Source organism: Ochlerotatus camptorhynchus, unplaced genomic scaffold (assembly GCF_037179485.1).
Source record: "Ochlerotatus camptorhynchus isolate MF236.1 unplaced genomic scaffold, CSIRO-AGI_Acam_v1.1 ptg000045l, whole genome shotgun sequence".
NCBI classification, from domain to species: domain Eukaryota; kingdom Metazoa; phylum Arthropoda; class Insecta; order Diptera; family Culicidae; genus Ochlerotatus; species Ochlerotatus camptorhynchus.
The window spans coordinates 3,234,489-3,250,236 of record NW_027040536.1 but is presented as its reverse complement, the minus strand read 5'-3'; the positions used below and the strand labels follow the sequence as shown (position 1 = coordinate 3,250,236).

At 42.7% G+C, this 15,748-nt stretch overlaps 1 protein-coding gene across 3 annotated transcripts in view; it reads left to right on the top strand.

Annotated features, from left to right (window-relative positions):
- LOC135715218 (ankyrin repeat domain-containing protein 29) overlaps positions 1-9,344 on the top strand; it is a 533,429-nt gene extending 524,085 nt beyond the window's left edge. For all 3 annotated transcript variants that reach the window (XM_065238581.1, XM_065238583.1, XM_065238579.1), the window contains exons 7-8: positions 7,075-7,272; positions 7,348-9,344. In XM_065238581.1, coding sequence (XP_065094653.1) covers positions 7,075-7,272; positions 7,348-7,728 — 579 coding nt within the window. In that variant the 3' untranslated portion in view covers positions 7,729-9,344. The remainder of the gene's footprint in view (positions 1-7,074; positions 7,273-7,347) is intronic.
- Positions 9,345-15,748: the final 6,404 nt, after the last annotated feature.

Sequence of the window (15,748 nt, the reverse complement as noted above, 5' to 3'; positions counted from 1 at the left end):
CTGAATACAACCAACTTAATAATCGTTTGTACAACGCATATCAGGACCATTTGCAAAGGCGCTTCAAGACAAATCCCAGAAGTTTTTGGCGTTACATCCATGACCAACGGATGGAATCCGGACTGCCCTCTACGATGACCAACGGATTGTTCGAAGCTGATTCCACCACTGACATCGCTGACCTGTTCCGTTCTCAATTCAGCAATGTTTTCACTAATTAACACATCGACCCGCAGGATGTAGCCGTCGCCACCAGAAATGTTCCTCAACTTTCGGCCTCTGGGCTACAGTTCGTGATCACGAACGATATGGTTATATCGGCCGGAAAGGATTTAAAATCCTCCACGGGATGTGGTCCGGAGGGGATTCCATCGCTTGTCCTCAAATGCTGCGCGGATACACTTGCAACACCACTAGCAAGAGTATTCACTAGCTACTGGTGTATTCCCAAACTGCTGGAAGCAGTCGTATGTTTTCCCAGTTTTCAAGCAAGGCTGCAAGCGGATTGTTTCGAACTATCGGGGCATAGCTGCGTTGAGCGCCACTTCTAAGCTGTTTGAGGTGATCGTTCTGCATAAACTGGTTCAGAACTACGCACACTACATTTCGGTTGATCAGCACGGATTTATGCCTACTTGTTTCACTTCGTTCGTGATCCACCAAATAGAAAATGGTCAACAAGTAGACGCTATTTATACAGACTTATCCGCGGCGTTTGATAAAATGAATCATCAAATCGCAGTTGCTAAATTCGACAAGCTGGGAATGAACAGTAACTTGCTTTCCTGGTATGTCCGTCAAAATTGGAGACCACGTTTCGCCCTCTTTTCCGGTTTGGTCCGGTGTTCCCCAAGGAAGTCACTTGGGGCCGTTTCTATTCTTGCTGTATATGAACGATGTCAATTTCATCTTGAAATGCCTAAAACTCTCGTATGCCGATGACCTGAAGCTTTACTACATGATTAAGCAACCACAAGACGCGTTTTTTCTGCAACAACAATTGGAAGCCTTCGCTGAATGGTGTCATATTAATCGAATGTCGCTGAACGTGTCCAAATGTTCGGTTATTTCATTTGGCCGCAAGCAATCATTCTTCCATTTTAGCTATGCTTTGGGATGCGTGAATCTACAACGTGATTCGACAGTCAAGGACCTGGGGATTCTGGTTGATTCATAATTAACCTTCAAGGATCACGTCGCGTATGTTGTGTCTAAAGCCTCATCGCAACTAGGATTTTTATTTCACTTTGCATAAAAGTTCAAGGACGTTTACTGCCTAAAAGCTTTATATTGCTCAATTGTGCGCCCTATCTTGAAGTATTCGTCTATCGTCTGGTCTCCTTATTACCAGAATGAAACTCAACGCATCGAAGCTGTTCAGCGAAAATTCGTCCGGTTCGCTCTACGTCATCTTAGGTGGAGAGATCCATTCAACCTGCCCAGTTATGAAAGCCGTTGTCTACTTATAAATCTGGAATTACTAGAAGCAAGACGCAACGTGGCAAAAGCGTGCTTTGTTGGGGATCTTCTGCAAGGCAACATTGACAGTCCTACGCTTCTTAGTTTCTTGGACATCAACACACGTCGTCGCAATCTTCGGTCGCACTCGTTTATCACCATCCCTCCGGCAAGAACTAATTATGGCTTTCACGAACCTTTGCGAAGCATGTCCCGTGTATTCATTCGATGTTATTATGTGTACGATTTCAACGTGTCACGAGAAACAAACAAGCGTAGTTTTAAACAAGTTTTATGTTAATTTATGTTATTCGTTAGTTTTGTATTTAGTTGTAGAACAGGTGTCATTGGGGTAAACATTTTACCTGTTGACTGATAAACAATAAACAATAAAAACAGAGGCCATTTATTCCGGACGGCTTCACCTACGATGAAGACTACATTCGCATAATAAATGGATTCGCTAAAAGAACCGTGACATCTACGTCTGCGTCTCGTGCACCAACACAACCACTCGCGGTACAGCTTCCTAGCGCGGGATTTGGCCACCGTATTCTGTTTATCGGTTCGGTTAGGCGCCTTTTTTACCTTGAAAACATGAAGTCCTGCCCGCTTCATTGTCTGCTGGACGAACCAGACGGAAAAAATTGACCTTCTTGGCCACGTCCCGAATCAAAAGGTTCGGATTGCGCTTGAAGTAATCCCTCACCTTTCTTACGTTCACCGGTTCGGTCGTCTTCACTTTTCTTCCGCTGCCAGCTCGCCGCTGGGTCCTCTGGGTCTCCTTGAACGATTTCACCACACGGGACACGGTCGAATTGTCGATTCCAAGCTGTTTCACGATCCACCTGTGGGACTGGCCTGGATTTTCCACGATCGAATTAACGTTCAAAAAAAGCTTTGTTTGCTATCGATTTAAGTCTACTTCACTGAAATAAACAATCGGATTTGTTGTATTATGTGTAGATTTCTTCCTGACATTATCTTAGTGACTGAAATTTAACGTGAACATCCACTGCTTTTAATTACATGGGCCTGCCCCAAGACTCATGTAAAAGTAGTAAAATTTACGTTTATTTGCTGGTTTTGTTATGTTTCAACATTTGCTTTAAATATTGCAATTGGTTAGCCTTTGGCTCTTCATCTTTGTTCTAGTTGATTAGTTATTCTAATTTGATGATTGCGTTTAGCGCTAATTTACAGGATACCCTTTTATGGGATTGTTTTTGTTTGAATTTAAAAATTTGAGAACCTACCTACTTGAGCACAGGAAACCTACCTAACTACTTAAACTAGGTTGCCAAATCACGAATGATCTGGTGGTTTGATCGCAGACAGGTGACTTTGAACCTTTCCAGCGTGGAAGTCTTTCGCTCCTCGAGTGTTTCAAGATCGGCCAGGTGGTGAAGCTCAGAATTACGAGTTCGCGGTGGACTGTTAAGGATCATGCTGAGAATCTTGTTTTGGATCCTCTGAAGCTTTAGGTGGTGGCACTTAGCACAACTCTCCCAGATTGGCATACCATACTCAATAGCCGGCAGAATGATCTGTTTGTGGACAGCAAACTTGTTTTTGAGGGACAGGGTAGTCTTCCCGTTTATCAGAGGGTAGAGCGACCTGATCAGGATATTAAACTTGGTTGATGTCTTGTCCACATGGGATCGGAATAACAATTTGTTATTGAGGGTGAGGCCAAGGTAGACTACTTCACTCGACCATTCAATGGGAGTGCTTTCAAGATGGACCTTGACGTTAACAGGTCAGAATGGTTTGTGTTTTAGCCGCATTGATACAATTCTTCCATCTCTTGAAATAGTCGGACAGAACATCCAGGCCTCATTGTAGTTTACTCGCCAGAGCACGTATCACTCGACTCTTTTAGATGATGGAGGTGTCATCTACGAACATAGACAGGATACCACCACCTGGCAGGGGAGGAACGTCTGACGTGAAAATGTTGAATAGGACAGGCCCAAGCAGGGTACCTTGAGGAACCCCTGCATCAACGTTGAACGTATCAGAGGGGACATTGTTCAAGTAGACCTGGAATGATCTGCCTGACAAGTAGTTTTTGATGATCTTCACAAGGTAAATCGGAAAGTTGTATCGATGCAGCTTGTACACTAGACCATTGTCGAACGCCTTCTCGACGTCTAATAATGTCATGGCAGATGTATTGGAAACGAACTTATTCCGCTTGATGATGTTAGTAGCCCGTGCAAGTTGGTGGATGGTAGAGTGGCCTTTCCTAAACCCGAATTGCTCTTTGAGAAAGATGTTATTATCATTTGAAAACACCAGCAGACGGCTGAGTATCAACCTTTCGAATAGCTTCGATATGGAGGACAAGAGGCTGATGGGGCGATAGCTTTTGGCACTGGTAGCATCTTATCCCGGCTTGTGTATTGGAATCACTTTGGCTAATTTCCAGCATGCAGGGAAGTAGCCAAGCATTAAACACTTGTTGAAGACCATTGCAAGGTGCTTGAAGAAGTCAACACTCAAGTTTTTCAGCTCGAGGTTGACCACTCCATCGACACCAGCGGCCTTCGTGTTTTTAGTGCTTCTAATAGCTGCTATCACCTCATCAACCGATATTCTACTATCATCATGCATTACTACGGGGGTGTCAGCGACTCTAGATATTGCCTCCAGTACGGCAGGCCCATGGGGGCTCACCATGGTTTGGCCAAGATGTGAAATCACAAAATGTTGGCGAAGAGCATTGGCCTTTTCAACTGAGGTTATGAGTAGGGATGGGTCCAAGTTCTGGTCAACAGAGGAAAGCGTAGGGATCGATCTCGACTTATTTTTAAAAATTTTGATTATCTTACAAAATGGTTTTGCACAATCTGGGAGAGAGCGAATCTTGTTGGCAAAATCTTTATTTCTGAGTTCCATCATCCTGGCCTGGATAATTTTGGTTAGCCTGTTGACATTGGTCTTCAAGTGGGGCAGCCCAGAACGCTGGAACTGCCTACAAATGGTGTTACGGAGCCTGATATGATCTTTGGTTGGGCTGTCAAGGTTCGGAGTATGACTCACCTGTGTGGATGCCGGTACGTGTTGTTCCCTTACACGGGATATCGCCTCTTCCATGGTTTGCAGACACCGATCAACTTCTTCGAACGACTCCGGTAGGACGTCATAGTTGATTGCTGTGTCCACACAGCGCTGATACTGCTGCCAGTTGACACGATGGCAATTTCACCGGGAAACTTGAAACCTATTGGCCGAGGAGCCTACTTCGGCCACCACCGGATAGTGGTCCGAGCTCAGTTCCTGATAGGCCATAGGTTGAGAGATGTTATCGCCAATGTTGCTGGTGAAGATGTCGATGGTGACATGAGCTCCGGATCGACTCAACCGGGTGGGAGTGTCCGGACACAGGGTGTTGTAGTGGGCTTCCTGCAGATCGTTGTACAAGGTTGTGCCGTTCTGGTCTCGGCGACTATTGCCCCAGGCTTGATGCTTGGCGTTCAGGTCGCCAGCGATGACGAAATTTTGCCGCCGTCGTGTTAGCTTGATAATGTCTCTGCGAAGGTCTGCGGCCGAGCTGTCCCTAATGTTGGTTTGCTTGGGGCAGTAGACCGCGATGATAGTGATTGGATCAAGCGATGTGGTCACCTCAACTCCGATGGCTTCGATAATTTTCAGCTGGAAGCTTGGTAGTAGCCGGCAGCTGATGTTCCGTCTCGCAACCGAAAGTCGGGAAGGAAGACGTTCAGCTCGGGCTTCAAGTGATTCTCGGTGATGACGGCTATGTCGATGTGCCGTTCGTTGAGAAAGTCAACAAACTCGATGATTTTGCAAGCAAGCATTCCAATTTACGATCTTGATGGCTTCACGGTCCATACTTAGTGACAAGAGACAGGGCAGCATGTAGCTGTTCAGATCGAGTCTTGCAGGTGCGCATGATGATGATGACCTCGGCCACGAGTGTCACAAGTTCCTCCGAGGTGAACGGAGAATCTTCGACAGGTTCACCTGAGACAGCACCAGCGTATGATAAACCAGGGGCGGTGGATGAACCTCGCTGGGCTGCAGCAGCGAGAGGATGCTGAACTGTCCGACTGTTTGGAACCATTTGGATACTCGCATGATTGGCTTGTCGGTTGTTGAGCGGAAGTGGGGCTAGGTTTGGAACATGTCGACGGGGCTGGAAAGCTGGGTACTAGATTTCCGTGAGTACAGGAGGCGAACGATGATTAGGGAAGCGACTGAGCTGGTTGTTGATTGTAGCCTTCCGATGGATATTCATGAACTCCACACGCTTGGGACATCCGCGATTGGAGGCTTGGTGGTTTCCACCATAGTTGACATACGTTGGCACGATGTCATCATCTTGCTCACAGGACGCAGTTGAGTTAGTTTCAGGACACTTGCCTCAGTTTGTCTTCATATGGCAGTTTTTGGTGCCATGGCCATAAGAGAGGCAGTTCATACACTGCGTAACATCACGATGTTGGGGCTTGTAATGCTCCCAACTGATGATAACCTGAAACAAGTCCCAGATTTTGGATCTCAGAGCCGCAAAACTGGTGGATCCATTCGTGAAATGCACCTGGAACAACTGGCCACGGAAGCCGGTCACAACACCACGCCGGTTCATCGAGTACACTGCATCAAGCTTGAGCCCAAGCCGCTCCAGCTCGGACTTCACCGCAGCCGCCTCGAACGACGGTAATCCACGCAAAACCACTTTCAGTGGCTTGCTCGATGGCAGATCATGCGTGAAGAAGTCCACGTTGTTGTCGTTCAGGAAACATCCTATTTTTTTGTATTCCTCCATGTTGGAGCACATAATTTTGGTACCGATGCTGCAAAGCTTGAAGCGAGGCAGCAGCTTCTGTTTTGCCAGTTTCGCACCTAGCTTGGCAAAATGCTTCACCGGCGTGAAAAGCGAGGGAATCCGCTCTCTTCTTGCAATGGGAACGGCGTCACCATCGCCATTTTCTTCCGGGAGTACTGCATACTGGTTGGCTTGCAGTACCCGTTTTCCGGCGACATCCTGCGATGCGCTGTGCTTGATTAGCACCTTCTTTGAAGGGCCCGCTGCTGGCTCATTGGCACGTTTACGCACCATTTGTTTCGTGTTTGGAAGTTCAAGTGAACTTGCCAGAAGGCGAGAAGGTGGCGACACTTCCACGGCGCAACGCGATAGCACAAAACGAAATAAAATCGAGCGAAAATACGGACTGAACAGATCAACAGGTCACCATAACCGGTCGAACTCCAGACGAATCTAAAACCACACTACCGTTCATACTGGCGGAATCGCTCTGATGAGACAACAAAGCTCCAGCACCAAGCTCCTCCCTTTATCCTTTTCTTCTACAATGTACCCCTCTAACCTTGGGTAAGCCACGAGTATTCGGCTCAACTCCTGCTAGACATAAAATTAAGTAAATTTTGTTGCAAACAATGAACAATTAATAATCGGCTCCGTAAAGCTAGCGCGATTGAGTTGTAAATGAACTAGATAAAAAAAAAATTAGAGTGAAAGCCAAAAGGCTGCTAAATTGTTACTTGGTATAGCTGCCATATTTAACACCTGTTTCAAATACTCCTTCCAAGATTATTAACGCTTCGACTACTTTCTGCTTTCTGAACTAGGACCGTGCCACGCCGCTTTTCATTGCCGCTCAAAATGGCCACAACGCAGTCCTGAAGCTGCTGCTGGCTGCCGATGCCCAACCGGACACTCCTCGCAACGATGGTGCCACCCCCCTGTGGATCGCTTCTCAGATGGGTCACGACCACATCGTTAAAATCCTTCTGCTGCATGGAGCCTACGTCGATGCTGTCCGATGCGTAAGTAGCCTTAAGATTCTCGTTCGTTAAGCTCTTTACACACCCCACTGAAACAATGGATATTCACCTACTCAGGATGGCGCCACCGCGCTCTTCAAAGCCGCCCACAAGGGTCACAGTTCGGTGGTCCATGAGCTGCTAAAATACCGTCCAAATCTGGGACTGATTCCGAATGGCGAAACCGCTCTGCACGCGGCTGCTCTTTTCGGGCATCTGCCTATTGTGAAGCAGCTAATTGCTGCCGGTGCCGAAATCTCCATCAAGAACCAGGAAGGGCTAACGCCTCTGCAGATCGCCCGTCAGCAAAAGTATCACGCCGTCTATCAGTATCTGAAAGATCGCGAGCACTACCTGCGTCATCAGAGCGCCTCGGTGGGCGGCGGCAAGGGTCTGGTTACGGCAGTCACGACCACGGGAACGACCAGCAGTAGCAGTGCGGTCGCGATCACCAGCTAGGCGGAGGAGTTTGTTGCCGATTGGGGCAACAATGCCAGTTGAAGCAGCAACATTTTTGTTTGGGTTGTTATCGTTTCCCGCACATGTTATTATTATTATTATTGCATCCTATGCCTGTTCCGGCCTTGATTCCAGCCAGTCAGCAGTGTCTCTCGAAATAATGTCGTTAAAGCTGTTTATAACGTGTTTTTTTTAGATTGTTCGCCTTTCTCGAACGCCACGCACATATTCACTATACTACCGCTGCTCTTGTGCTAAGTTGTAGATGGAATGTCGTGTATAATTTATTCAATGCAACAGATTAGAAATTAGACTAACAAATTAGAGGTAATAAAAACACTAGGGAAATTCCTTTCGCAGCGCAGTATGATTGAGATGTGGCGCTGAGTGGTGGAGATTTGGTTTTACTCCAAGGAAATCAATAATTAACCAACTGCAAGAAAATCACACACCACCATCGGATTATAATGAGAAGCCGCTTTCAGCAGCAGAAGAAAGCTTAAGGCACACTCGGACGAAAAATATCATTGATGAAAGTTAAGGTTTGAAAACGCGTGAAGGCAGCCGAAAATGGAGAAAAGAAGGTTAAAGCATAATCTTAATCAAATGTCAAAACATTTAATTATTGATTAACAAACGAGAGGTCAGAACACTAATTTGCTGGAGAGCGTGCATGCGGTATAGTGATTAGGGTGATATGCACTTAGCCCGACAAAAAAAAAACAATGTCAGATAGTTTTCAAGTTTAATGTACAAGCAGTATAAGCACCAATCTCTGCAATAATAGTGCATATCATCCTGCATCGCCATCCACCTGCCACGCAGGGAACCAATAAAACGCTAGAATCTCCCTCTGACGAAATAATCCTACCAGTATACAAGCAAGCCCATAAACCAGTGAAATCCACTAATAAATACCTAGACAACATATATCTCTGATAAGTATGCAAATATAGCCAGTGCTTCTAAAAAAAAAAAACTAACCCATTCGACGCACAGCAGCCAACAACCGTTCGATTTTGATTTGTATCGATCGCACGCGACTGCAGTCTCTCGCAGCCAATACAGTAGCCATGTAGTCCTACGGAAAAGAAGAAAAAGTAATAGATAAAGCATAGAAAACGAGAAAAGCTTTCAATATTAGTAGTTATGCGTCTGTAGATAATATATCGATGATTTCTTTATGAATAAGTTGATTCGCTTTTTGATTGATACGCAGCAAAGCCTAGGTGATTGTTATCGTGTTAAAGTTATGACGTCGAAGGCGCCCTTTCCCTCGCTTCTTGTTGTTGCTGTTGTTATTTATAGTCGTAGTTTGTACCTTTTACCCAGAAGACCCAGTTTCGGGCTGGCGTTTCATTGATTGCTCCCTAAAGCTAGACGATAAATATTTTGATAGATTAGTAGGAAGTGATTCTTGCGCTCGGCAACCAACGACGAGCAGTTGAGAGACGATGCGAGCTCAAATATAAATGTTAAATAGTAATAAACTTTGAACGAGCACTCCGTTACAGACTCACTCACGCAATGAATCGCGCACGCAAATGCAGCACAAATATACGAATAAAAAAAAAATACTGCACAATCGAAACAATAAAAATCAAGTTCGACTGAAAGCAAGCGAAAGAAAGTAAAAAAAAAAACTGTACAATCTCTGGTCAAGTCCTCGATATCCGAAAGCCATCTTTATGACCTTTCACCGGTGCCGGTCGTGGCCAACATTTCCCTGTGTGTTCAGCACCAGGTTGGATCGATGTGCAGTGTAAACCTGTTCGCCACGCTCCTCTGGTACTTCCCACTCTGGGAGGCATCATCGGAACGGAAAAATCCAAATCGATCCCATCAGGGTCATGAATAGTAATTACCGGGTCCCGGATCGCTTTTCCACGAGCTTCGACAATCCCATCCCACACTGCGGTGCCTCTTGGGGAGGGGCACGATGGAAAGCAAAACCAAATTCCCTTTGATGCCGTTTGACGCTTTGGCGCTTAAATTGAATTTCAATCGTTTTTGGCTCCATGACAAGGATTTAGTCGGCCAATGGGTTGCGGAGAATTGGCAACGAAAATACCTTTAAAATATACATGGAAACAAAATTTTGTTTTTTGCCGACGAGCATAATAAGTTATATCAAAAGAGGCTTTTTCTTTTCTCTGGAATTCACTTCCCAACATGAACCTTAGGGCTGCTCTTATCGAACTCTTTCGGGACGATTTTTTCCTTTTACATGTTACATATAAAAGTTATTTTTTTTTTGTTTCTTACAAATAGCAAAACATCGACTAACATTTTTTTTTGGGATTTCCTAAGCCAGTGTTTCCCAACCGGTGGTCCGCGAGGGTCTTGGTTTGTTTGGTCTAAAAAAATATGCCAAAAGTGACAATATCTTGACTAAAATCAAAACATTTTTTGAATCGGGTGGCTTACAGTGGGAAAAAGTAAGTGGAGTTAATATCGATGGCGCTCAAGCAATACTTGGTAACAAATCGAGATTTCAGAAATAGATTATAGAGCTTTCTCCATACACCACAGGTTTCCGATATGCCCTCGTTAGCAAGAGCAAGACTCTGCCGGAACTAATGTTAAAAGTACTTGATTCTGTCATCAAAATAGTTAATTACGTCAAATCTGGAGCTCTGAACACTCGTTTATTCAAAGAACTCTACAAGCAAATTAATTCCGATCATGTGGTTCTTCTTTTCTACACTGTTGCTTGCTGGTTGTCCAAAGGCAATGTTCTCAACCGTGCTTTTGAATTTAAGGAAGAAATCAAAATGTTCTTGGAAGTTGATGATGATGATGGTCCCACCTCTTACCCCTACAAAGGTTTGAGCTGGACGATTAATCTTTAAGATAATTAAATATGACATTTTAACCAGGTTGGCAAACAAAATCGAACTGGTTTCAGTTACAGATATAAATTCCCTCTAGAGTTTACAGTTGCTTTACAGCGATATAAATGTGGAAAAGCTCAGGCGTCCACCTCTTAGTTCGCCTTTTTGTCCACCTAAAATATTCATAAGCATTACAAGCAATCAAGAGTTAATGAACAATCAACAAAGCATCCTATTACACTAGTAACCCCGCAATCTGATGCTATCATAATTTTCAGCAATGTCGGGAATGCTCACAAACCCCCAACATTTTCCAGAAAACTTACTACTAACTCAAGGTATCTTCCAAATAAGCTTCAAAATCGCATTTTTTTATTATCAAATGTTAAATTCAGTCCTCTATATCCGTAATACGCGCGCGAGGCTCAAACCTTTGTAGACTACTATTTTTTTTAATACTACTATTAGATAGATTACAAGATAGTTTTTGCAGTGCTACAATAATTATTCAAAAGTCGTTATAACACCTATCCATACAAAATAATCCGTTAAAAATAACTTCGTCAAGATACATAATTTGTCAATTCATAAAAAAAAAATCACTGGATAACCGTTCAAAAGACAGTTTTAACGTGTGAAACGCAGTGTCTCTTAAATTCTGCTAATGTTGTTGAACGTTTAATGTGTCTAGGCATCGAATTGAAAACATTTATTCCTTTAAAAAATAATGAATTCTGTGATGCACAAGTCAAGAAATGTGGTGTTCTTATTTCATCCGCGTTTCTAGTATTATATCTATTTTTTTTTTATCTAGTTCGTTTATTTGGAAGGCTCAATCGCGTTAGCTTTACGGAGCCGATAATTCATTGTTCACTGTGTGTAACAAAATTCACTTAATTCTATGTCTAGTAGGAGTTGGGCCGATTACTCGTGGCTTACTCGAGGTTAGAAGGGTACATTTTCGAAGGATAGGATCAGGGAAGGAGCTTGGGGTAGGGTAACGTTGTCTCATCAGAGCGTTGTCGCCAGTATGAACGGTACACACCAAAAAATTCTGAATTTTACTGGCGATGTAAACATCCATGCATGCAAACATTCATACATGTAAACTTCCTTTTCACGTAAACTAGCAGCTTGCAAGAAATGTTGCAAACAAAAGTGGACAGTTGCATACAATATATGGAATATTGCGTGACATGTCTCATAAATTTACACGATCTATAATCTAAACTTGTATGATATATGACGCTCCATTTATGTGCATCATAGTAACGGATATTTACACTACTTTTTTTTAGCTGTGTAGTGCTGTTCTAGCTTCGTCCGGAGTTCGACCGGCTATGGTGGGTGACCAGTGGGCGACGATGAGACTCATCGAGACGGGGGGACAAGACAAACAAAAACTAATAAAGAGAGACAAAAGACAAAAGGAATTAAATTCTTATACTAGACATTTGAAGAAAAACATAAACGGACTGCATATAGCAGAGATCACGGGTTGCCAACACGTCTCTGATAGGAACATAGGGTTGTCTTCCTTGGGCCTCGAGGGTATTCAAAAGTCGCTCTCTGGCGGCGTCATTATCCGTACATTGCCAAACTGCGTGTTCGATGTCATCGTAACCGTTTCCACACCGACAGATGTTGCTGTCCACGAGGTTTATTCTATTGAGATGAGCATCTAGCGAGTAGTGGTTGGACATAAGTCTACTCATCACGCGAATGAAGTCACGACTTAAGCCCAAGCCTTTAAACCACGCTCTCGAAGAAACATTAGGAATAATTGAATGTAACCACCGTCCAAGATTTCCATTGTCCCAATCGGTTTGCCAACTCGAAAGGGTACTCTGACGCACTAAATGGTAAAATTCATCGTGTGAAATTTGCCTGTCATACAATTCGCCTTCCTGCGCGCCCACCTTTGCGAGAGAGTCCGCCTTCTCATTGCCTGGGATTGAGCAATGTGAGGGGACCCATACAAAGGTAATCATATATGATCTTTCGACCAGCACACACATCTGCTCCCTTACCTTTGAAAGGAAATAAGATGAGTGCCTACCTTGTTTCATCGACCGAATAGCCTCAATCGAACTGAGACTATCCGTGAAGATGAAGTAATGGTCTGCGGGCATGTTGGAAATCATCCCCAATGCGAAGTTGATTGCTGCCAGCTCAGCAACAAAAACGGAACAAGGTTCCTGAAGTTTGCGGAAGGCGCTAGAGTTTTCATTGAAGACACCGAAGCCAGTGGATCCATTGAGACGGGACCCGTCTGTAAAATATCTTTTCATGCAATTGACTTGTTGGTACTTTTCAGTAAAAATACGCGGAATAATAATAGGTCGAAGTTGATCGGGAATCCCATGAGTTGCTTGTTTCATGGTCAGATCATAGTATTATATCTATGATAGTCACTTCCTCTTTCAATTCGATCACACAAATATCGAGGCAGCAAACCGTTTACTACTTTAAAAATGAACACCATAGTCAAATATACAATTTTTTGCTTCACCGACAACCATTGTAAGGCGTCTAGCATCAAAGTTGAGGAAGTGAATCTATTACATCTCAAAATCAAACGCATTATTTTATTCTGCAAGCGCTGTAATCTCGATATTTGTGTTGCATTGGACAGAAATAAAATGGATGGGCAAAAGTCTAGATGAGGAGAGATGATTGATTTGTATAGCTGTATTTTACTGGCAATAGTTAAATCGTTTTTCAATCGACACAGAATTCCATACTTCTTGGCAATTTTCTTGATGACATTGTCAATGTGATAGTTGAACTTAAGTTTGTCATCAATAATCACGCCAAGATATTTAATCTCCTGAACGCGATCAATAGTCTCATCATAAATTACAACAGAGACGTTCTCATTTACTCGATTCCGCGAAATTACCATAAATTTAGTTTTACTTGTATTCAATTTTAACTGCTTACACTTCAACCATCTACTTAGATACTGCAAATCTTCATTCAAGTGTGTGACGGCAACTTCTAAATCCTTAGCTGCAATGAATAACACAGTATCATCTGCAAAAAGATTAATGTCGCAAAACCGTAAAACACGTCGCAAGTCATTAATATACATAATAAATAAAAGGGGCCCTAATACATTTCCCTGGGGCACTCCAAGGTTGTTCCCCACGGGACTGGAAACAGAATCATTAAAACAGTCCGTTGAGTTCTGTCAGACAAAATAGCTTTCAAACCATTTATATGCAGTACTCGTAATTCCAAAGCGCTTGATTGTACTTAACAGTAAGGACCTAGAAATTGTTTCAAAAGCGCGTTTCAGATCCAAAAAAAACAGCAACAATCGTATCTTTACGCTCCAAGTTGTCTTTCCACTTTGCTAACACCAAATTCAATGCAGTTTCACAAGAATGCCCTTCCCGATATCCCGATTTTTCTGGTATCAACAAAGAGTTGCTATTCAAATACTCCAACAGCTGGCCTTTTACAACAAGTTCTAAGATTTTCTCTAAAGTGTGCAACATGTTGATGGGACGAAACTCTTCGGCTTTAATCGTTCCAGCAACTTTTTGAATAGGAACCACTAAGGATTCCTTCCAAATTTGTGGTACATGTCCATTCTGCAATGATTTATTAGTAAGGTCCAGAAAGATGTGGTCAATGACATGAAAGCAATCTTGAATAACTCTAGCATTAACATTATCTACTCCAGCCGATTTTCCTAATGAAAAACAAATATCTCTAAGTTCATCTAATGTAATTGGGTGAAAAACTTCAAATCTGCAACTACTATTAACTGGCTGTTTTATTTCGTCAAGTTCATCGACCAATTCAATAGATTGATTAATCAATGAAACACTGTCTACGAAATAATCATTAAACTTAGATGCAATTACTTGTTCTGACTGTTCTAATGTGCCATTAAAAGTTATGGACCGCGGTTTGCAATTACTAGGTTTTAATAAAGATTTCAAAATTTTCCATAACTCTTTGCTGTTGTTTTGATGCTGATCAATCTTCCTTTGAACATATTCACAACGAGTTTTCTTTATCGATTGTGAATACTTATTACGCGCGATTGTGTACCTAGTCCAATGATTGTCATTATTAGATCTACAAAACTTGTTGTACCATTTGTCCCTTTTCCGTTTAAGACGCAAAAGATCCAAATTGTACCAGCTGTTTGAGTTTTTCAAAGAAACAAACTTTTGCTCAACTAGTTTATTGGTACACGTTTTCAAAGCGTTATTAAGTGCAGCTGTAGATTCATCTAAGTTACCGTCCGCGAATGGAAAATCCAGGCTTCTCTCAACAAGGTTTGAAACAGCTTGCTTCGAATATTTCCTCCAGCACTTCAATTTTACAAAATTATCGTTATCGTTAACATGGTCTGAGACATTAATCACTAAGGTCTCATGATCGGTTATTTTCAAATCAGTATCCGTAACTGAACAACTGGAATCAAAAATTGGAATAAACGTGGTCAATTAAAGTTCTACTGTGCCTGGAAATACGCGTATATTCATTTACCGTTTGCTTTAAATTAAAAAACTCAGCTTAACGCTTCAAATGATTCGAATTATGGTTATCACGCCAATTAATATTAAAATCACCAGCCAATATATTTAATTTACTAGAATCAAGGAATGTCTCGAGCCAGTTCTCTAAAACTTCAACAAAACGCTGGTGACTAGAACTGGGAGAATGATACAAAACACCATAATTACCCATCTTCATGCCACGTACAACTGTAATGCCCAAGAACCAGTTGCCATCAATAACTTCGTTGGTACGAAGGTTGAATTGAACTGATTCTTTGACATAAATACCAACACCGCCAGTGTGTCTAGAATGTGATAAACAAGCAGCAACAATATAGCCCGGAATACTATACTGATCAAAAGCTTCAGTTTCTAAAATATGAGTTTCAGATAATAAAACTAAAAGAGGACGTTTTTCCTCAACAATCTGACGTAATGCTACGTAGTTTGTTGACAACCCCGCAATATTCAAGTATAAAAAATCGAATTGATTCACATTCCTGGAACTTGGCTGCTATTAATTGAAGCGCAAGCTGCTTTTCTTCTGATCAAAAAGTCTTTTATAAAGCAAACATTCCGAGCTAAATGCGGCATGGTTGACATGCAAGTTCATTTTTCAATACAGTTGACGTACACTCCGACGTTTTGTGTTGTTGGTTGCACCTA